This window comes from Orycteropus afer, unplaced genomic scaffold (genome assembly GCF_000298275.1).
Source record: "Orycteropus afer afer isolate SDZICR_OR568_19922 unplaced genomic scaffold, OryAfe1.0 scaffold00126, whole genome shotgun sequence".
NCBI lineage: Eukaryota > Metazoa > Chordata > Mammalia > Tubulidentata > Orycteropodidae > Orycteropus > Orycteropus afer.
In genome coordinates, this window is record NW_006921713.1 from 6609967 (window position 1) to 6634244 (window position 24278).

General features: G+C 40.0%; 1 protein-coding gene across 1 annotated transcript in view; it reads left to right on the forward strand.

Moving 5' to 3' along the window:
- Window positions 1–18872, forward strand: part of PLBD1 (phospholipase B domain containing 1) — an 87730-nt gene extending 68858 nt beyond the window's left edge. The window contains exons 7-11 of the mRNA XM_007944471.2: window positions 7283–7483; window positions 7589–7729; window positions 14291–14476; window positions 15250–15356; window positions 18690–18872. Of these exons, the coding sequence (XP_007942662.2) occupies window positions 7283–7483; window positions 7589–7729; window positions 14291–14476; window positions 15250–15356; window positions 18690–18872 (818 nt within the window). The remainder of the gene's footprint in view (window positions 1–7282; window positions 7484–7588; window positions 7730–14290; window positions 14477–15249; window positions 15357–18689) is intronic.
- Window positions 18873–24278: the final 5406 nt, after the last annotated feature.

Below are 24278 nucleotides of genomic sequence, written 5' to 3' on the forward strand. Positions count from 1 at the left end.
CAAAGCAAACTCGATGGCACCTAACAGCAACAACAACAACATATATGCTCTTATCACATTTGTCAGACATGTGATACAGTGGAAAAGGCATGTGTTGAGAGTCAGGCTTAGATTTTACTAGTCAGCAATGGGTTTTTGTTTTTGTCTTTTGGCATGCTGTTTATTAGCTTTAAATAGGTTAAACAGTTCACCTAAGGAGTCCTGGGGCATAACAGTTAAACACTTGATGCTAACCAAAACCAAACCAAACTCACTGCCATTGAGTCGATTCTAACTCCTGGCGACCCTCCTTTGGTTTCAAAGGCTGTAAATTATGGAAGCAGACTGCCTCATCTTCCACAGAGTGCCTAGTGGGTTTTAACCACCAACCTTTTAGTTAGCAGCCAAATACCTTAACCAGTTTACCACCAGAGCTCCTTTGATGCTAACCAAAAAGTTGGCAATTTGAACCCACCCAACAGATCTGCAGGAGAAAGTCCTGATGATCTGCTCCTAAAGATTTAAAGGAAAAAAACAAAAAAATCTTGTTGCTGTTGAGCCAATTTTGACTCATAGCTACCTTGTAGGACAGAGTAGAACTGCCCCATAAGATTTCTCTATAAAAGCAGACTGTCACAATTTTCTCCTTTGGAGCAGCTAGTGGATTTGAACCACTACCCTTTCAGTTAGTAGCCAAGTGCTTAACCACTGGGCCATCAGGTGAAAAACCTAGAAAACCTGCTAAAAGGGCATGGATGTGGCATCTTCTGATATTCTCTAACTTCACAAGAGGAAAACAGAATTGCTATCAGCAGCCTAAGGCTTATTCCTAAGAGGCCAGACATCCTGCCACCCTCCAACCTTTTACTAATTCTGACCCCAACTGCCCCTCCCACGGCACTCCTTTTCTGCTAGGTTTGATAATTCATTGCAGTGGCCACTCAGAACTCACAGACAATGCTCACATTTATGAAGTTTGTTAGAGAAGTAACAGGCTACAATTCAGGTTCAGGAACACAGTCAGGATACAGTTCTTCTGTCAGGACCATCACACCTCTCTGGCCCTTAGTCTCTCAGCCTGGCCTCTGCCCTGCTTAGGCAGGTGTTACAAAGCTCTTTTAGCTCTGCTGATAGGTACACCTAGGTGCATCCTACTCCGCCAGCAAGCCTCCTGCCCAAGGGCACTCAGCTTTTTTGCTCTGTGGGCTGGGTAAGCCTGCCACTCTGTCTCGTGCCTTTTAGTTCCACTGCCATCACCTGTCTGCCAGGTGTCTCTCTCTGCTGGGTCTTTCTCTCTGCTGGGTGTCTCTCTCTGCCAAGCATCTCTCTCTGCTGGTGCATCTCTGCCAAGGAGGTCCAGTGCAGGGATCTCAGGTCCAAGGATGCCCTCTACTTCACCTCCAGCTCTTCTCTCTTGATCACAGTGAGATACCCTCTCTGCCTCTAGGAGGGCTCATTTTAAGCCTGGCAGAGTGACAAAACTAACCAATCCCAACAATAGAGTTCTACACACCTTATTTGCATCGTCCCACCATACAAATCCAGTGGGAGTTACAAAGACTATGGCTAGAAAAAGCCATACCAAGTAATTTACTGCACCACAGAACCCTATGGGCCAGTTCTATTGTTACATGAGGTTGCTGTCAGTCAAAAATGACACAACAGAACCTAACAACAATAACAACAACATCTTTCTAATGCAAAGTGTCAGGTATATAGTAGGTTACAGTAAATGTTAGTGACCATTGTCTTCTCTTTTATCCCTTAGATTCAATGATTATTTAGCACCTACTCAAATGTTTTTCTTGGTGCTGGATATACACCAGTGAATAAGACAGGAAAATTCCCTGCCCTCCTGGAACTAATATGCTGTAGCGGTAGATGGGAGGCAGGCAGTAAATAAATACTATCTAAATTAAATATAATAATTTATTACTAAAGAGAAACAAATTTCATTTTGATGTGGATGATAATAACAGAATGTTGATTGAAATACAAACCCAGTTTTTTTTGTATTTTTTCTATATGACCTTTAAGAGACCGCTACAGAGGCAACCACTCCTCGGAAGGAAGATTGAGCAATCTACTTCCGTAGGGATACCGCCTTGGAAACCCAAGGAGGGGTCACTATGAATCCGGTCTGAGTCCATGGCACATAACAACAACAACAGAGGCATGACTCCTTCATTGACCACATCCCTGTTGCAAGATTAGGCAGAGTGTGCTCAGTAAATACTCACTGGATTGAAGAATTGTCTCTGAAAGGAGAAGAGGAGGTTTATTGGTACCAGTTAGGGTCTTGGCAGGAAGGGAAGCAAATAAATGCCATTCTGAAAGATACAAAGGCTGAATACATTGTGGAGTTGGCAAAATAAGGGACTGAAGGATTTGTATCCTGGAATAACCCACAGGCTTCCTTTTCTTAGGGGAGGAAACAGAAAATGTTCATGTAACAAGTAGCAACATTAGAGCAGTGTTTCAGTGTTTCTGGTTGAGATACAGAGGAGCAGAGGGGGAAAGAGAAGGGAACCTTGACATGGGCCTTTTGAAAAAGTTCCTGAGGGAATTTGGATACAGACTCTGGGTTGGGAATCATTGAAGAGTGCCTGGCATATTGTTGTTGTTGCTGTGTGCCGTCGAGTCGGACCTGACTCATAGTGACCCCTCCTTGGGTTCCCGAGGCGGTATCACTATGGAAGTAGATTGCCCAACCTTCCTTCCAAGGAGTGGCTGGTGGGTTTGAACCACCAGCCTTCTGGTTAGCAATCAAGTGCCTTAGGCACTATGCTACCAGAGCTCTTATGGTAGGTGTTTAATAAACGTTTGTTGACTGACTTGGAAAGATGAGATAGTCCAATGCATGCTGGTGCTTTCCACAGGTCTGAAAGTGATACTCTCTCTCCTTATCAGTGGGAAGAAGCTGAGCAGAAAGTCTGAGTATGCCCAAAATTTGTTACTTTGTTTAAAAAAAGAAAAAGGTAGAAAGAGGAAAGAAAATAAAGTCACATTCAAAGTGTCACATTCATCTGTGTTAAAATCAAGTGGTAGCAAGACATGTCAAAGCAATACATAATTAGATTACTATTATTGTATCTTCTAGCCAGAAAAAAAACACAAAACCCAGTTGCCTGCAAGTCAATTTTGACTCATGGTGATCCCCCATGTGTGTCAGAGTAGAACTGCACATAGAGTTTTCAATGGCTGTGAACCTTTCAGAAGTCATCGCCAGGCCTTTCTTCCAAGGTGTGTCTAGGTGGGTTTGAACTACCAACCTTTTGGTTAGTAGTTGAGTGCTCAATTATTTCCATCATTCTGTTGTGGAATGAAAACTAACCCCCCAAGTTTTACCTTAAAACCAAACCCACTGCCATCAAGTTGATTCCAACTCGTAACAACCATATAGGACAGAGTAGAACTGCCCCCACAGGGTTTCTAAGGCTGTAAATCGTTACAGAAGCAGACTGCTTCATCTTTCTCCTGTGAGGCACCTGGTGAGCTTGAATTGCCGATCTTTTGGTTAGCAGCCGAATGTCTTGACCACTGTGCCACCAGACCTCCTTATGGTTTAAAACAATATATGATTATTATTGTCTTTGAGTCCACAAGTCAGTTAAGTGGTTCTTTCTAGAGTAGCTGTCTCTACTGGGCATACTCATGCGTCTGTGGTTAGCTATGGGATCTTGAATGAACTGTTGCATATTTGGGGTTGGTCAACTACAGGCTGGCCTTGGCTGACATGACCAGGCCTTTCTCCATGTGATCTCTCATGCTAGAGAATGGCTTACACTGGGCTTGTTTATAAGGCTTACAGGGTTACAAGAGAATGAGTGAAAACATGCAAGGTCTCTTGAGGCCCAAACTCTGAATGGCATCTCTGTCACATGCTGTTAACTGAGCCAAATCCAGGCCAGACTCAAAATGACACTTCTGTCACATGCTGTTAGCTGAGCCAAATCTAGCCCAGGCTAGAGACTGGGTTAGACTGGGCTTGTTTATAAGGTTTACATGGTTATAACAGAATGAGCAAAAACATGCGTGGTCTTTTGAGGCCCAGACTCGGAATAACACTTCTGTCACATGCTATTAGCTGACCCAAATCCAGCCCAGATTTAAGAGGTACGGAAATAGATAGCACTTCTTGATGGGAGGAGTTGCAACGCCACATTGCAAAAGACAGGGATAGAAAGAGGGGTGAAAAATTGCAGCACATCTATTTTTACAATCATGATCCATGTACTGACCCGGAATTGTGTGTTGTTTATGTCCTTGATCAACACTGATCACATACTGATAGTTCTAAATGTTCTGTGTGTTTCCCTACCAGACTGCTCTTCTAGAAGGAAGAGGTGTGTTTGGTTTGCATTCTTTGGAGTTTGGAGCAAGCTAATCCATGCAGTGTGCAACTGGGCACATTGTAAATACACCTGATAGAATAATAGTAAACCCTTCTGAATTGTACTAAGCAATTGATTCAAATAGCATCAGAGGAGAGTGGTCACTTCAGTTTTGTGATTAGATTTGGTCTTTTTATTTGTAAGTTTTGAAACATGATTTATTCACTGAGAGTTCCCTTTATTTCTTAATTAAATGCAACAAGAAGTTTACTGTGAGATGTTATTAGCTTGCTGGCTTTCACAAAACATTGACATATATCACTTTCTCCTGAACTAGAATATATAGTCTGCTTCCAAAGCTACTAATGACAGATGAGAGCAAGAATATAGTTTTATATAGTGAAAGAATATTTATTTCTCTTAAAATGCAATGTGTCAGGACTGTGTTCCCTCCCTTTTTATCTCAAACTCAAATCTGTAAAATCAGCCTCCTTGACTTTAGTTTTGCAAGCTAATTCTTCCTCTTTGTTCCAGAACTGTAGGTGGCTTACATTTTTTTCCTCACCCAGTCTATTTAACTAGCAGCCTTGCTCATGAATGAAATATGACTGACTGCTAACCAGAAGGCTGGTGGTTCAAATCCGCCAGCCACTCCTCGGAAGGAAGGTTGGGCAGTCTACTTCCATAGTGATACTGCCTCAGAAACCCAACAAGGGGTCGCTATGAGTCGAATTGGACTCAACTACAGTGAGTTTGGTTTTTTTGGTAACATGGTAGTGTTATTTACTCACACATATCAAAGAATGCCTGCCCTCTGGCATGCAGAGCAGTTTCTACAGTAAGGAGTGAAGTAGCAAATGGACCCTGCCAGAAATAAAGCATTACACCCTAGGGAGACTTTTTTTTTTAAAAAAAAAAAAAAAAACAACCAGAGAGCTTGCTCAAGACTGCCAAGAAAGTTGCATAGTTTGAGCACTGCAAAAGGGCCCCAGCCTAAGAGGTGAATGAATAATCACTGAAATCCATCAGGTACTCTGCATAGCTGGGCACCTTATGCCTGGACTGTGTCTACCAAGAAAGCATACCCATTAAAAATTCATTCAGATGTGCCATCCACTCACCAAGCCTTGTAACCACGTGATGTGTGCAACTTTTCTAATTCACACAAATCTCTGTATAGGCTCACGGCAGCCTCATGGAAGCTGAGCTCATTAAGAGTTAGTTGGATACTGTTCTCAGCATGTAACTTTCCTACTTAGAAATTAAAATTGGAATGGCATCACTTGGCCCTATGTTATCAGAAGAAGGAAATAAAAAAGAAAGAAGCAAAGTGAGAATTGTCAAGTTATTCAGGGGCAGTGCAAGGAACTAGAATGGATGCCTTCTGACTTCTAATTCATGCTCTGAAATCTTATCCTTAGCTTTCCGGTGACCCCTTTATTTGACCTTACCCTATCCATCTCGTTCTAAGTTCAGAGTAGCTGTGCAATGGCATGTTTGTTGACTGAAAGAATGAGTGCCTATTCAAGCCTATTTTCTAATGATTCTTCCCCCATTTCCCACAACTTCCACACTCCTATGCCACATCCATTCCTTTTGCTTAGCTCCTATTATTGTCCCCACCGATAATACTCACTTCTCTCTACCTGGTCAACTCTTACATAAGATTCAAGGCTCAGTTGCAGATCCACCTCCTCCATGAAGCTTTCTTCCTCTAGCCTTCATTAAGATGGAGAAGGGGGTACCATGAATGAAGGTTGAGCACAGGTGTTGAGACTTAGTGGAAAGAGCACTAGTTTGGACTCTAGGACCTACATTCTAGGCCTAGGTCTACCAGAAACTGCCTGTATCATCTTGGATAGATTCTAAGACATTTCTGAGCCTCATTTTCCTCTTCCCAATAAATACAAGCATTGGCCTATATTGGTGTCATTGGTGTCATTCAGTGTGTGGCATGCATAATGCTGGTGAAGGTAACTTTTAGTGGTACAAGAACAAACAGTACTTTAGTGGAAATGCATTTGTTTTCATGTATTTAAGGAAATAAAAACATTAAATGCATGGTTTCTTGGATATTTATTGTATATATGACAAGGCTAAGTGTTTTAAGTTTGAAAAGGTAATCAGTTTAAGAAACCAACAGTACTCAGATGTAGCAGAAATGGTAAAGTGATACAAGAATGGTGGAGGTTTGGGGGGTACTAGAGGAGCTAGTCATTCAGTTCCCTTCCAGTGCTCTCACTGGGGCCCTTCTTTGAAATCATTTAGCACTGACAGTTAGGCACAGTTAGGTATGCCTTACTGTTAGGTATTGATGACAATACCCCTGTCATTGTTACAGCTGTGTCTGATATTCTTCTATCCCTATCCACTCGGCACAGTATTAGCCACAAGCTAGGCCTTCAGAAAGGACTGTTGCTTCATTGCTTTCCTATATTGTCTCTAACATTTACAAAAAACATCAACTCAGAGTGGTAATGTCCTAGTATAAACACTAGGTCCACTGTTACAAGTGTGAATGTTTTCCCATTTATAAAAATCATGTAGACTCCTTGTATAAAATTTGGAAAATACAGAAAAATGTAGAGTGGAATGAAAGAAGGCATCCATGTTCTTACTAGCCAACAACAAGCTGTGCTAATATCCCTCCATAAAAAAAATTTTCTCCTGTAAAATCCCAGCAATTGGAGATCGATCTGTTTATCATTTTGGAAACTTGGAGAAGTCCTGATTATGTATTTACATCCTAAACCATAAGTCAGAAGCTTTCAGTGGAGAATCCAGTAGTGGAGGCCCACTGGCACCTCCATAAGCAGCAGTGGGGTAACAGCCACACAGCTGAGTCAAAGGAAAATAATAACTGATACTTTTTGTAAAATGTGTTAGGTATGCAGAGCTATGTGCTACCTAATGATGGCTCAACATTCTGTGTATACACATACTTATTTGTATATTTGTCTTTCCTGTAGGGTTTTTGGAGTCTCTGGATGACTTTTACATTCTTAGCAGTGGTTTGATATTGCTGCAGACCACAAACAGTGTGTTTAATAAAACTCTACTCAAGCAAGTGGTACCCCAGTCTCTCCTGGCCTGGCAAAGAGTCCGTGTAGCCAATATGATGGCAGATGGTGGTAGGATGTGGGGAGAGATCTTTTCAAAATACAACTCTGGTAGGTGGCCCTCCAAAATAACTTTGAGGCATGCTTAAGTTTAGATTTGGGGTTAAAAAGTAAAGCCATACTCATGCTCTTCCTGCATGTCTCCTGATATTTCAGGTACTTATAACAATCAATACATGGTCCTGGACCTGAAGAAGGTGGAGCCGGGTTACAGCCTTGGCAGTGGCACTCTGTACATTGTAGAGCAAATTCCTACATATGTTGAATATTCTGAACAAACTGAAGTTCTACGGAAAGGTACTTTCTTCATGCTAGAAGTCTGGAAGTGTGATGAGTGTGTGTGTGTGTGTGTGTGTGGTGGGAAGTATAGAGAAAAAAGGATGGGTGTGCCGTTGCTAGTTACACTGGGAAAGGATTATCACATTTAGCATAACCTATAAAATCCCCACCCCAAACTATTATGCTATGGTGTGATTCAGAAACAAGTCAGGCATTCAGACATTATGACTTCTCATGGTTCTAATATTACCTTCTTTCTCTGGGTTCCCCTGGGTAAAGCTGTTAGTTCAATTCAGCAAATATTTATGTAGTGATGTCCTAGCCTAGAAATGGGAAAACTAAAGCCCTCAAGGAACTCATAGTCTAGGAGGAAAGCACGATACATATACCAGCCACTGAAACTCAGAATGCCAAGAGAAGGGAGTAAGGTCTGGTGTACCACACACAGTGGTAAGTCTGAAGAGGGTACCACTGTTGATGAGAGAGATCAGGATAGGCCATTCTAGAGCCAGAACATAGCACAGACACTTGAAACCCAGGTTCTGGGGTCACAATGCCTGGGTTTGAATCTCTGCTTCCCAAAGTCTCGAGAAAACCTACCTCTTCAAGCCTCATTTTCTTCTTCTGTATAATACCATAAACAAACAACAACAACAATAACAAACCACTGCTATCAAGTCCATTCCAACTCATGGTGACCCTATAGGACAGAGTAGAACTGCCCCATAGGGTTTCTAAGGTTGTAAATCTTTACAGAAACAGGCTGCCACATCTTTCTCCCAAAGAGCAGCTGGTGGGTTCAAACTGACCACGTTTTGGTTAGTAGCTGAATGCTTTAATCACTACACCACCACATGTGAAATAAGTCAATTATAAAAAGGCAAATATTACACGAAACACCTAAATTGGCAAATGTATAGGGACAAAGTTTAGTGGTTAAAGGGGCCCTGGTGGGACGATGGTTAAGCATTTGGCTACTAACCAAAAGTCGATGGTTTGAACCCACCCAGAAGCTCCGAGGAAGACAGACCTGGGCATCAGCTTCCATAAAGATTATTACAGCCTGGGAAATCCTATGGTACAGTTCTTCATCACATGGTGTTGCTGTGAGTTGAAAATCTAATTCAGTGGCCCTTACCAACAAAAACCAGGGGCCAAAAGGAGGGGAACAGAGGAAGTTGTTGCTTAGGGGACTCTGAGTTTCTGTTACTGGGATGGAGAATTTGGAAACAGACAGTAGTGGTGATGCTTGCACAACACGATGAACGTAATCAATGTCGCTAAGTTGTCAATGAAAACTACTAAATTGTCAAATGTTATATATATATATGTATATGTCCACAATAAAAAAGTGGCTAATTTTTTTTTAAATACCATACAGATCCACAATCACTTATTTGTAATTTTGAAATCCCAAAACTAAAGCTAGAAGTTTCTGTTTTTTGTTTTATCCTAGTTTATTTGATAGCAAAACACAACCTAATCTAGACTTAGTTAGCAGCAAAAGCTGATGTGAAACTATTGATAGTCTTTATTCCCTCTAAGAGTGACTACTTACACATAAAACAAACCATTTATACATGCCATCCAGTTGATTCTGACTCATAGCCACCCTCATTTGGTTTCCAAGGCTGTACATCTTTATAAAAGCACACTCCCCCATCTCTCTTCCACAGAGCAGCTTATGGGTTTGAACAACTGACCTTTTGGTTAGCAGCCTTAACCACTACACCACCAGAACTCCTGCTTATATATTAGGCTACAGAAATAGCTGTCCTCAATTGTAATTCTTATGTATGTATTCCTGTTGTCCTAAAGTATGAAAAACCCTGAATTCTTAAGTATATTGGGCCCCCAAGACTTTTTGGATGTGGGAATGTGGACCTTGACAATCCCATAGGTTGTCATGAGAATTAAATGAGATAATTCTTGTAAATTTTTGAGCACAGTGCTGGCAATAGCAAGCACTCTTACCTTGCATCCAGCATAGTGCTTGGCACACGCAGTGAGTCCTGGATGACTGTTTAATAAATGAAAGGAAGATGGTGTCTGAGTGAAGGTTTCAAGGCTAAAAGGGAGCTCACCAATTTGACAAGAGGACAAGGTCATTTCAGGCAGAGCCAAATGAATGACGCATGAACATGGTGTGACATGACTGGAAAACTATTCATAGCTCAGTATAGCTAGAGGGGGAGTCCCTGGGTGGTGCAAATAGTTAAATGCTTGGCTGATAACTGAAAGGTTGGCAGTTTGAGTCCAACCAGAGGTGACTCGGAAGAAAGAACTGGCAATTTAGTTCTGAAAAAATAGTCATTGAAAACTCTATGGAGCACAGTTCTGCTCTGGCACAAATGGAGTTACCATGAGTCTGAATCGTAAAGTGTAAAGTAGGTAGTGAAAGAAAATTTCAGCCTTGTAAACCCTGCTGAGAAGCTTAGCCTTGATCCTTTAGAAAATGAAAGGTTGTAACAAGGTGGTGTTTTTTTACCTAATGCCACTCTAGGAGCTCTGGTAGCATAGTGCCTAAGGCACTTGACTGCTAACCAGAAGGCTGGCGGTTCAAACCCACCAGCCACTCCTCGGAAGGAAGGTTGGGCAATCTACTTCCAGAGTGATACTGCCTCGGCAACCCAAGGAGGGGTCACTATGAGTCGGGGCTGACTCGACGGCACATAACAACAGTGCCACTCTAACAGAAATACCACAAAAGGGTGGCTTTAACAAACAGGAGTTTATTCTCTTACAATTTTGGAGGCTAGAAATCCGAGTTCCAAGTGCCAGGCTCTAGGGGCTGTGTGAAGGCCCCTCAACCTGGGGCTTCAGCTCTGCATCTTGATCTCAACTCACTTGAGCTAGAGGCATCTCTTCACTGAAGTAGCTGCTGTCTGCTGAGGCTGACAAACCCAGGGTTGACAAGTGAAAAGGCACAGTCCTGATATCACCAAACCGCACAGCAGGCCATTGATTCAAGTCCTTTGAAAGTCCCAAGATCGGCAGACCACAGCAGGCTGCTGAATGAAGACTCAGCTACTTGCAGGATTCGAGTGTGCCAAAAAAAACTAGAGACCATTCCCAAATCTCCTGTTTATCTGCGGGAAGCAGAGTACCTCCCTAAAGCAGCTACTCAGCTGCTTGTGGCAGATTCCACCGTGGAGTTGATTGCCAGTCTCATCAATGAGGAATAACTACCACCAGCTGCCCAGCCACTCAAAACCAGGCCCAGCCAAGTTGAAACACAAACATAACTACCACAGATGGAATAGGCTTGAGGTGTGGGAAAGGAAAGGAGAAAGGAGGCTAGTTAGGAAACTATTGGAATCAGCTGACACACAAGTAGGGAAAGAACTAAGTTGGGGATTAGGGCCAGGTGCTCAGTTTCCCAGGTTCTCAATCTCTATTTTGTATGGCAATTGGAATGCACAATCTCAGTGGAAAATGGCTCACACCAATTAAAGGCACTTATGTATAACACAGACTCCAGTTAAGAGTCAAGAACATCAACTGCCAAGCAGATCAAATGTGGCAAACTTACCTTCTCTTCTAGTAGAAAAATCATCGGAGAAGTCCATCACTAGGCAGTTTCTTGGGTAGAGTGGTGGTTCCAAACTGAGAACCTGGCAGTGCTGCCTGGAAAGCTGGTCCCATCTCGCTTCTCAGAGCCAATGATAGCATGCCTCCACAGGGAGATGCTGGGAGCAGCAGACTGATTAGCCACACTCCTCCCCCCCCCCCCCGAACTCTTGCTGATAATAAAATAGATTTAGGTTGTTTGCAATCCCATTCAGGTTCCATAAAGAAAACTATCTGAGACTACAAAAAGGCTGATCTGTCTATATTTGTGTCTATAAATGTGATTTGCCCAAATAACAAATTGGTATTATATAGCCATTAAAAAAAAGAAAAAAAAAAAAATCCTCCAAACCTCCTAGCATTTGGTAGTAGTTGTGGTATGGTGGCAAAGCTCTGGGGACATGGTGCCTAAGGCATTAGACTGCTAACCAGAAGGCTAGCGGTTCAAACCCACCAGCCACTCCTCGGAAGGGCATTGAGTTTGGTTTTGTTTTTTTGTGGTGTGATGTACTGTGGTTAAGTCCTGTGTTCTTTTAGTCAGAAGCCATGTATTCTGTGTTTTACCAAGTTTTGTGAGGCATTCGGCCTCTCAACCTCTGTTTCTTGCTTCATAAAAACCAGTTGCCATTGAGTTGATTCCAATTCATGGTGACTCATGTGTCTGAGTAGAGCTGTGATCCATGGGGTTTTCAATGGCTGAGTTTTCAGTAGATCACCAGGCCTTTCTTCTGAGGTACCTCTGGATGGACTCAAACCACCAACCTTTAGGCTAGCAGCCAAGTGTGTTAATCATTTGCACCACCCAGGGACTCCCTCTTCCTTCATAAGGAGGGAGGGTAATATTTTATTGCATCAAGTTGTCAGATTACATAAAATATTCTCTCTCAAATGCTTTTGTAAGTTATGAAACTTTATAAAAACATGAAGTATAAAGCAGTCATTTTTTATCATTCATTCAAGCTGTTCTCATAAAGAAAAATATTGTAATAGTTAATACTCATTTAGTGTTAGTAGGCACTCTCTCATTCACTCAATGCTCACAACTCCTATGTTGTTGTTGTTGTTTGCCGTTGAGTCGGCCCCAACTCATAGCAACCCCTCCTTGGGTTTCCGAGGCAGTATCACTACGGAAGTAGGATTGCCCAACCTTCTTTCCGAGGAGTGGCTGGTGGGTTTGAACCGCCAGCCTTCTGGTGAGCAGTCAAGTGCCTTAGCCACTATGCTACCAGAGCTCCTACAACTCCTATAAGTACTACCAAAACCAAAGTAGTTACCATCCAATTGATTCCGACTCACGATAATCCCTTATGTTGCAGAGTAGAAATGTATGCCACAGGGTTTTCAAGGCTGTGACCTTTGGGAAGCAGATCAGCAAGCCTTTCTTCTGAGGCACCTCTCAGTGGACTCAAACCACCAACCGTTTGATAGCAGCAGAGTGTGTAAATCATTGTAACTTTGGGTAGGCTTGAACCACCAACCTTGCAGTTAGTCGGTTTGTAGTCGGAGAGGTCTGGTGGAGTAGTGCCTAAGGCATTTGGCTGCTAACCAGAAACCTGGCAGTTCAAACCCACCAGTCTACTGCTGTAGAGATAGAAACCAAAACCAAGCTCACTGCTGTCGAGTCAGATCCGGCTCATAGCAACCCCTCCTCAGGTTTCCGAGGCAGTATTGCTATGGAAGTAGATTGCCCAACCTTCCTTCCGAGGAGTGTGGCTGGTGGGTTTGAACCACCAGCCTTCTGGTTAGCAGCCAAATGCCTTAGGCACTATGCTACCAGAGCTCTTTCTGTAGAGATACCACCTCAGAAACCCAAGGAGGAGTTGGCTATGAGTCGAAATTAACTTGATGGCAATGAGTTTGGTTTGGTTTGGTTTAGTGATGCCTAAGTACAACAATTGTTTATATTTTATAGATGGAGAAACTGAGACACAGAGAAGTTAAAAGAATTTTGTCCAAGGCCACACACCTAATGATAGTAGAACCAAACTTCAAACCTAGTTTAACTCCAGAGTCCTAGATATATTTTAGCAACAAATCTGATTTTAGCTGGTAATTTCACTGTCATCCTGGTGCTAGCTCTGTGTCCCTGTGTCCCAGAATTAGCAAGGGTGAGTCTCGTGTCTTTTGCTTTGTCTCAATAACCTTACCCTGAGTAAAGGTCCTATACAACAGTAAAAGGGGAGACTATCAGACATGGGCCAAGAAAAAAATATGGGGATGAGAAAGCATTCCGAATGATAGGGACATTCCTGTGTTGGCTGACTGTCCTGTAGGCAATAGCTCAGGCCACTGTAATCTGGAATGTGCTGGAAATTCTGCTTTTACTAGTGCTGTGTCACATGTTTTGGTGTTTAGTGATAAGGTTTGTGTGAGTTTGGTATGCTAAAAAGCTTTGAATGAAGCTGAGCCGTTATGAGAATTTAGTCAAAGGAGTTAAAAGTCTTCAGGGAGTTTAAGGCTGTATCTCCAATCTCCTCACATTATGGACACCCCCACCAAAAAAAAAAAACAAAAACCACAGTTGGGAAGAACAAAAAAAGTTAGGTTAACTGCCTAAGGCCCTGAGGCTACCCAGTGTTAGTTCTTCCACTATCCCATGATTAGCATCTGCCATCTTCCCCTTCAGACCCACATCATGAAACCATCTTTTGGCATTTCAGTAACCAAATTCACTTTGAGCTCCCCAGACTACTTTGCATTATTTCCTCTGCATAGAATAAGGTTATTTCTTGGTTTGTAGATTGCCTTTCAGGTTTTGGGTGAAAACCAAAGCATTCTGACACTCTTCTTCCCTAGTGGAATAATGGGTAGGTATACCAATTCTGGGTATTTAAAAGGGTTAGTTTGGCTGCCAGTGGCTCACATTAAGAGTTTTATTTTCAATAAAGCAGTTATACATCTGTGCCAGTTTTCAAAATGATCATTAATTAATAACTTATTTTGTTGGTTCCTTCTTTCCATCTCTCTCTCTGTCATCTCCACCGTTTGTCCTCTTCCATTCCAAATCAGGATACTGGCCCTCCTACAACATTCCATTCCATGAAAAAATCTACAACTGGAGTGGCTATCCACTGTTGGTTCAGAAGCTGGGTTTGGACTACTCTTATGAAATGGCTCCCCGAGCCAAAATCTTCCGGCGTGATCAAGGGAAAGTGACTGATATGGAGTCTATGAAATATATCATGCGATACAACAGTATGTAGCACATTTTTCGAGACTCATCATTCTTCAAAACTCTTTTTCTTCCCCATAGATAAAGAATCCATGTAAGTTTATCATCTCCATACTAAAAGGAATTATAGGAAGTTATTGAATTAAGAATTTAGAATTAAAATAATACTAAACATATTTTACACTCATTTGTCCTCATTTATAAAATAACAGGGAAGGAAGATCCTACATATTATTCAATTGGAAAAAAATATATGGAAGGCCAGAATTAACCCATGTGGGGTGCTTCTCTCCCCCACTGCCAAGTTTCCTTTCATGGTCAAAAATAGCTTAAAAAGAAAAATAGTCATACATATCTTTAGTTTTGATTGTTGTTATGTGCCGTCAAGTCATACCTGACTCATAGTGACCCCTCCTTGGGTTTCCAAGGCAGTATCACTATGGAAGTAGATTGCCTAGCCTTCCTTCCGAGGAGTGGCTGATGGGTTTGAACCACTAGCCTTCTGAACAATATCAGTTTTTCTCTTGTTGGAAAAATTCTCTCACCGGCTGATTCATGCATATTTATCCTCTATTTTCTCTCTTCACTAAGCAAGATTCCTGAGGGCAGGCTGGGCCTAGAGCAGAGGATTAGTACAAGCCAAGGGAGACTTCTGTATCTGGGAGCAGGCTGGGATGAGGAGGCCTGTGAAGAGTATACTCTGAATAGCTAGGGTTTTACAGGTCCCCAAATCTTTCTGTGGATGAGTGTATCTCAGAACAGCCAATACTCACTCTTTTTCCCATCACTGTTTTAGAGTATAAGGAAGATCCTTATAGTAATGGTGATCCCTGTAGTACCATCTGTTGCCGTGAGGACCTCGCCTCAGTTAATCCAGTTCCTGGAGGTTGCTATGACACAAAGGTAATATACTGTTGACTTTTGAATTTAATTTCCACCAGCATTTAGACTTATTCAAAGGGAAAGGGTCTGAGAAGATTTTTTATGGAATAAAGCACAGTACTATGAACTTAATTCTGGCTACCAATGCCAACCACTCAGGAAAGGATCAAATCTGGAGATCCTAGATAGAGTGGGAGGGAAAATGTGGAACAAAATCCAAAAACTCAGTAATGACCAGAATGACTGGTCAGATGGAATCTGGCGAGACTCCCAATACTATGGCCCTGAAATACATTCAGTGCCTGGAATAAAACTCACCCCCAGGGATGGGCTCTCAGCCTAATAGTTAACAAGATGTACATGCAGACCACTCAACCCAGGATGCCGCACCCACACACTCAATGGTAATACATCCCTTAGAGCAATAGACCATGGGACACCAGAGGACCAATATTCAAACTGAGAAAATGCAGGTCAAACAGGTGTGCATAATTATGAGGGGCACAGGGGGAGGGTTGCAGGGTAGGGAGGGAAGGAGACTGGGTTAGGGTTGACATGGCGAATGGGGAATGAAACTAAATGTACATGTGATGTTGAATGTAAAACAAGTTCTTAAAATAAAATTTAAAAAAATAAAAAGAAGGAAAAAGAAATCAGCTATTTTAGAGATTCTGATGGCAGGTCCCATTGCCTAACTTCAGGTCCCTGCTCTGTCATGTAACAGTAATATTTGTTTCCTTGTCTATCAAATGGAAATAAGTACTTACTACATAGTATCATTATGAAGAATAAACAGTTATTATCTATTACATGTTTAAAACAATACTAAGTGGGCTGTTTGTAGATGTAAGTAATGATGATGATGATGATGATGATGATGATGATGATGATATTGTTGCCTATAGTTTTACTGGGCAGGCTCAAAGGCCAAAGATTATCAAGAGCAGTATGATTTAACATTACACATGAATTGAATTTAGCTGAACTGTTGGACCAGATACCACAAACACTATAGGATTTTCCCTTTTTTAAAATTGAGTGCTGCAGTGTCTCTTAGTATCGATAATGAATGGGTATGCAGTCATGTGCTAAAGCTGGCTTGTACAGGCTTGTGAAAGCCAATTGTTAAAGCCGGTTGACATCACACTGACAGCTTGAAATCAGCCATGGTGGGAGTAGTTAACACTATAGAAATCAGGATACACTACAAATCCCTCAGAGAACTGGTTGTTAAAACATTTACCTGCACATCATTGGGTTTCAGTTATCTGAGGGTATGAGTTAGTCTTTTGGTTAGTGGAGAAACAGAAACATTCTAATACATCCTTTGGTATTTTTGGCTTGAACATATGTCCTTTGATTTGTTGCTAGTCTTAAATTCTGGAAGTAACCTGTTAGGAGTTGAGATAATTGTTCTTCAGCTCAGAAAACTACGCATAAAAATGCCAAACCCACCTGCAAATTACTTTCCATTAGCTTAATACCTAAGTAAAAAGGAGTTCTGGTGGTATGGTGGTTAAGACACTTCACTGCTAACTAAGGTCAGTCGTTCTGAAATAGGACCAAACACAGGTCCCGGCCCAGTGTGCAGTCAGGCCAAAACAGTTTACACACTGAGTGATTAAGAGGAATGAAAATTATTTATTGCAAAGTGGCAATGCAAGGAGGCAGGGGTACCCATACCCAGTTCTGACTCCCCAAAACGCCATCGAATTAGTTTTGTAGGTTTCAGAAGAGAAGGTTATGCATATTCATAAAATTTTCAGGAATTTGGGCGTGAGATGGTTGACGATTGGCTGAAATTTCCTTGGCCTTGGTTTAAAGGGACAATAGTGTTTTGATCCAGTGTGCTTGTGTACCAGATGAGTCACACCAACTTCCTATCATCAGCTGATTGGGCTTAGGCAGAGGGGAGAGTGTTAGTACCCAGTAACTTTGTTCCTCTTTGTCCCACTGTGCGTGTCTGTGAGCCAGAGTTAATTTTCAAGTTGTTTTCTAAGACACATTTATCACCTGTGCCTAAGGAAAGAGCAGGAAAGAATGTTTTCTGTCGCATTCAATTGTTAAGGAACTGAGCTTATTGTGTTTACTCATCTGTCTCCAACAGGGGTCCTGTTAGTCTTAACCAGGGTGGGAAAATAGTTGAGGGTAATTAAGCTTACTTATCTATTCCCATCCAGGGTTCTATCTGTTCTAACCAGGGTGGGGGGAAATAATTTTGACTTTACCTGGTTTCAGTTCAAACGCACCAGACACTCCTTGGAAGAAAGATGAGGCAGTCTGCTTCTGTAAGGATGTACAGTCTTAGAAACCCAAGGGGCGGGGGGTCACTATGAGTTAGAATTGACTAGATGGCAGTGAGTTTGGAGTTTTTTGAATGCCTAAACATGATGCTTGAGTACTCTTGAGTTACAGATCAACCTACTTTTAGCTATGTGATAGCAAAATTATAGCCTTAATGACTCTCAATGTTATATAATATAAAACAAGATAGTGGGTGTGGAGAATCTGGCACATATGAAGCCCCAAGGAATATTTTGTATTTATTTGGTTTTAATTGTATTTGCAAACATTTAATGAAGTGTGAGAAAAGTGGTATCTCCATGGCAGAATACACAAAGAAATCACCTCTCCCGCCTTTTCTGGGAGAAGCAAGCCACACTCCAAGCTGCCATATGCCAAACATCGCTGGGAAGTCTGATTTCTTTTGGAGACAGGAGCCTGCCATTTTTCATCAAAAAAGGTTTTGTGGAAGGATCTACTTTAAAAATGTACTTTCTCTCTTGAGAGCCTTGTAGAATAGTAAGGAAAGTCAGAAGTTTTAAGACATTTTCCTCCTATCTAAGGTCAAGCTCTGCTGCTGCTGCTACCCAGTTTTTAGTTTTTTGTTTTTTTTTTTTTTTTAATAGTGAGTTCCTTCTACTTTACTGTTACTGCCCTAAAAAATAATTTTTATTGAGGACTTACCGTATTCAATGCACTGCTCTTAAGTATTTACTCTCACTTATCCTCATGAAAACTCATGTAATAGGGTTATTAGTCCTGTTTTACATATGAGAAAAGTGAGTCACAGAGGGGTTAAATAATTTAAAGTTACGTTTTGGAGCTAGAATTCTGAACATGAGTAATCTGTCTACAAACTTCACACCTTCAGCCACGTTGTTAATTTATCATGAATCAATTCACATGTGAATACCAAATAGATATAGAATAATTATATAGATATGTGGAATCTTTTAAGAAAATTGTTTCAAAGGGGGCTAATATTGTACTTTGTAGAAAGAGAAATAAAAAAGTTACAGATTTTGTCTTTTTTAAAAATTGTTTTCTAAAATGTTTCTTTCCTTTTTCCAGGTGGCAGATATGTATCTAGCATCACAGTACACAGCCTATGCCATTAGTGGTCCCACAGTACAAGACGGTCTCCCTGTTTTTCACTGGAATAATTTCAACAAAACTCTCCATCAGGGCATGCCAGAAGCCTACAACTTTGATTTCATCACCATGAAACCATCTTTGACACTTGACAGAAAATGAAGATTAGGAAATACAAGGCTGCAGATAAAGATACCAAAGGCATTATTTTAGCTATGTTTTTCCCTTCAGAATTAATCTTAATAAAATATATGAAATTCAGTTTGTCACTTTCTTCTTTTACTACTGATTTTAACGGCAAGCATTCTGTATTATAGAGTGGAGCACTACAAAAATAACATTTAATATGACAAATAACAATACCAGGTTTAGCATGTAAGATTATGTACCACAAAAGGGCATTGCAAACTTTCCTGGCTCACCAAAACTCCTCTATTTTTATGTCTGACCACATAGCTAAACCACATCTCCCAGGTTCCCTTAGGTGGTGGTGCCATGTGACTGAGTTCTAGCCAGTGGAATCAGAAATGGGGTAAGTGCCATTTTCAGATTTGGCCCCTAAAAACCTGTAGTTCTCCATGCTCCTTCCTCTTCCTCTAACTGGACATGCTCAGTGACCCAGCCTTAGGGGATGATAAAAGTTGTTTTCAAAAGAAAATTTAGTAGAAATCCAGCTAGTGATTTTTCTGGTCATTAACAGGCATCAGTTGAATGTTTTGTAGTGAAGTCTAGATGCACAATAAAGCAAAGAGCAAACAATAAAAAGTAAGTTAGCACTTACCCAATATAGTAAGAGAATGTATGGTATAATCAGCCTAAGACTAAGGAATTCTTCCTTCAGTTAAAAGCAGTGTGTCTAATTGGGCAGTAACTCTGCATGGCATCTTTTTTTTTTTAAAGCCAGATGTTGTTTGAGAGCAATGGAATTACCAAGTAGGTTGAATAAGACACACTGTACAGCAGTATGTTGTTGGCTGCCATCAATTCCAATTCATGATGAGCCCATGTGGACCACATGTGCAAAGCAGAACTGCTCCCTAAGTTTTCAAGGCTGTGACCTTTCCGAAGCAGATCACCAGGCCTGTCTTTTAAGGTACCTCTGGGTGGGTTCAAATCAACAACCTTTCAGCTTGTAGTCAGGTAATTTTTAACAAGGTGGGAAATTTTCAAAAGAAAGAAAAACAAGGGCTGAGAACCATCAGAATGAATCAGAGTACTCAGAATGTTAAAAACCCAGTAATTTATTTCAAAGTATAAATTTCAGGCTTGCTGGACAAAATCCCACTACAGTTAACACTTATACAGACACCACTCTACTGTACATTTAAAAAAGGAGGGGAGGGGAACACACAAAAACCTTCAAAACGTAATAAAAATAGGGCAGGCTGCCCAGTTGATATTAGACATTAGGAAGGTCTTATGTTGCCTTATTATTTACACTTTCAGCTGCAATAAAGAAAAGTCAGGATGCAAGTTCCCTACAAAGGATTTATTTTATACTTAAATTTGAAATGGTTGATAAAATACTAAAGCCAGGATCCTCAAAAGGCAATTGATTGCCCAGTTACCTTATTTACAAACAAAACAATAATAATAAAAAAAGACAGCACTTAAATATAAATGATACTTAGCTGACTCTACAATAAGAAACAAAAATACATTTTAACACGATAAAATAATTTGAATATGAGAAGACAAAATGTGTTTTGTACTGTCCTCCTCTTCCCCATTAGTTGGCTCAAGGGGATGAATGAGTTTCAGAAAGGAGGCATGTCTGCCTCACTAACAAAACACCTTATGAGAATTGCTCTTTTTTGCCCCCCCTCAAAAGGCATAATTTTCCCAGTAAATAGTAATGAAGGCAGAATCATACAGTGATTTTAGATAAAGTTATTTGCAATAATCTAATACTGGGGCATGGTTTTACTGGACATCAGAATAAAACGGGCCAATGATGGGTCAGTGATATAAGAAAAATAATCACAGGACAATGAAATAGACCAAGAAGAAAAGATGGGTAGAACACTTGGAAGGTCTCTGCAGTATTCTACTGTGTTTAGATCACAGTACATCAGGGGAGATGAGGATACAACAGGCATTATGTTGTTGCTCTTGTACAGTACTGGAAAACTTATGGAAGATATATGTATATCATGCAATATTAACACTAACCTTGCTGCATAAATGATAAACTGAGAGAATATTTTAAGCAAAGGAGCAAACAAAAAATATCTTACTGTATCCAATACAGTAAGAGAATTATATGGTGCATTCAGGCTAAGGAGTTCTGCACACATATGCACACAGATAAGATTCTAAAGCTCCTTGCTTTTGGTCATTTTTTCCCAGGTATTATCTGGTAATGGAGGTGGGGCGGCAGGAGTTGGGAACACATCGTTGTGAGGCAAATGGTCTCTCAAAGAATTCACTTTTTAAGGAGGAAAGCTCTACTTTCCACTTCTCTCCTAAACTTACACTGTTAATAGTACACAGTATTCTGCATATTTTAAAAAGTGAGTCTAGAGGAGTGGAGGGATATAGTTATAAAGTTAGCTATTATGAACAAATGTTTTGTTTAAATGCAGTTTAGAAATTTACTGGCAAGAACACAATTTTAAAAAGAGGTTTAGTTAACACTTAAAACTGGGTGAAAATTACTCTGACAAAGTGCACAGCAGAAAGTAACAAACATCACTGTTACTTTTAAATGCCATATAAACATCCTACATTTCAGGTCGAAATATCAGAACTTTCCAATATTTCCAAAAAAGCAATACATACACAAGTATTGCCAGGCTAAAAATGTAGCAAACTTGTATTCCCCAAATGGGATAATTGAGCTTATTTGTAATACTTTGTGAAAAGGTACCACGAAACAAAAAGGGTACCATGGAGTGTGAATTGCTACTAAAATGTCTGTTTTAAGCAGCTGTTTCTTGCTGTGTTCTCCATTCTCTCTCCCAAAAGAAACAAGCTAAATAAAAAGCCAGAGCTCAACGATATTAAAACCTGCCCCAAAGGACTGCCTAGAATTCTGGTGTACCACCTTTCAGTACATCCAATACAGCTACTGCCTAAAAATCTCATGGCAAGCTAATCTGAGGGGCCCATATACTCCTTCCTTAAACCATTGCTATCTTCTCTTGGTACCTTCCTTCCACCATCCGGAATTAAAGTTTTAAGTATTTACCTTACTGTAGTAAAGTTATTTTCAGGTTACTATTTGAGAATTTTGTTTTTTTCCTTGGATAGAAAACATACAATATAAGCTAAAATAATGAAATCTTTTCATTCTACTGGGCTTTCCTCATCTGATTATATAATGCTATAAAAGCATTTCTTGTTTTTAAAGGATTAATAAATGAAACACATCAAGGGAACTTTTTCTAGGCTAGGTAAGTAAATGGTTGCAACATAACCATAAAATAGGCCAATACAGATCAATTTTTGAACATGGGCTTTCTAATTCTGTACATAGGAAATCATCTTGAACACATAATAAACATTAAAACCATTGTAGGTAAGAATGTATATACACAGATAGATAGGTGTTCATATACTAGGAGGTCATCAATTTCTCCATTTTGAAATGTCCATTGTCATGACATTGACAACTCCTTTACGTATAGATAGGTGTTCATATACATCTAGGCGGTCCTAAATTTCTCCATTTTGAAAAGTCCATTGTCATGACATTAACAACTTCTTTACTATCATCATTAAAATTAGTTGTAGAATGAGTAACATTTACACGGTTGGTAAACTTCAGTCATAAAAACCCTAATTCTCATTATGGTCTCATTTTTGAAAGTGAAAGGAAGGTTCCGGAGCATTTACATTTTGGCAATCTGTAGGCTTTCTTCAGCATCAAACTTGAAACTAAGATGACAGTACATGACCCTGCTACTGAACTTTCTCTCAAGAGAACTTTACAACCAGAATAATGCCTATTACAAACCATCCAAGTTGCAAATAAAAAAGCACTAATAGGAGGGACAGCTGCCTCCTATGATTGCAGGAAAAGTAAATGACATTTATTTTGAGAAGTTAGAAATATGAAGTCAAATATAGTAAGGGGGAGTGACTTGAAAAGTCATTTGAAAAACTCCATTAGTTCTTTTAAAAACATTTCCAGTCACACCCTCATCTTCAAACATACCCTAGCCCGTTTGTCCTAAACTAACTACACACTAAAACACTGAGCTGACAACCAGTATAGCTAGCATTCATATTGAAAATCCATAATCTAAGCTGAATTTTATTAACTCTGAAGAAGAGTGGAATTATGCAGATGTTTATATCTAATTGTTACATAAAATGACCCCAAACAATATATTCTCATTCTATTCAAAGCTTGACATAGGGCAATTGAGACTGAACTTGGCACCATCAAAACAAAGTTTCAAGGTTAAACCAGGATGACTGATAAAGAAATAAAAAGGAAATAGAGCTCTCTCTTTGACATTTTACTTTACCCTACTTTGTGAATTTTACTACTTAGTTCATTTGAAAGAAGAACACTAGGTTTTGGTGATACAGTGAACTAAAATTTCTTTCATAATCTCTAGGACACTGTACAACATGGATAGTAAAACACATTTCAAGGAAAAATTTCTTATACAATTTGGTTTTCTCTTGGTCCACTTTACACAGAGTCAATTTAAACAGTGACCAAAAAAATAAAAGCCATCTATATTCTTATAGATGAAAACAGCAAGTCAAATTTTTGAAGTTATGTACTGATACCGTAGGTGAGAATATATATAAGAGACTTAGTTTAAAAATTACTTGAGGGGCTAATGGTGTATTTGCTGGAGATGAGAGAGAAATGAAGGGTGAAAGGCTGAAGAGGGAGGAGTAAACAATGGACCTATGGCCGTGTTTATTTTTGTAGTTAGTTGTTAAGGCACAAAATAAAAACACCAGATAAGGAAAGGGAGGAGCCATTGCAGAGCTTTTTCACCTAATAATATTCTGTAATATCAATCCTAATCCTCAACAAACAACCCAGAAGAGATTAAAAAAAAAAAAGAAAGAAACATCCTTTCCTGTGTTCAAATTAACACAAATTAATGGCTTAAATTATTTTAAACTATTTAGCCATTTTTCTTTTCATTTATTTCTTTGGGTTTTGTTTAGATTCAGTTTAAATCATTAACTGTGATCTTACAGATCCCTTAGAAGCAGAATCATATCATGCCAGTTATATACCTCAAATCCTTTGATCTATTTCACTGGAAAAGAGGTAAATTTGAGAATGAAAGTGGAACATGTAAAAAAGGAAAAAAACACACAAACACTCACAAATATTCCCCAGCCTCAAAACTAAAAGTAAGGTGCACATTTAAATTTTAAAACCTTGAAGCTTGAATTGTCCAGGAAAATAGATTCTTGCTTTCTAGGCTGAGTTTATTTTACTTTAGGTAATAACCAAATGTAGTGTATAGACACATCTGTCCAAGAAATTCCGCCAAATGCTGACTTTACAATGGGTATCATGCACAAGATTAAAAACAAGACCAAAAAGTGGAACTTTTGAAAGAGTAACAGAGATAAAGGCTCTAAGGT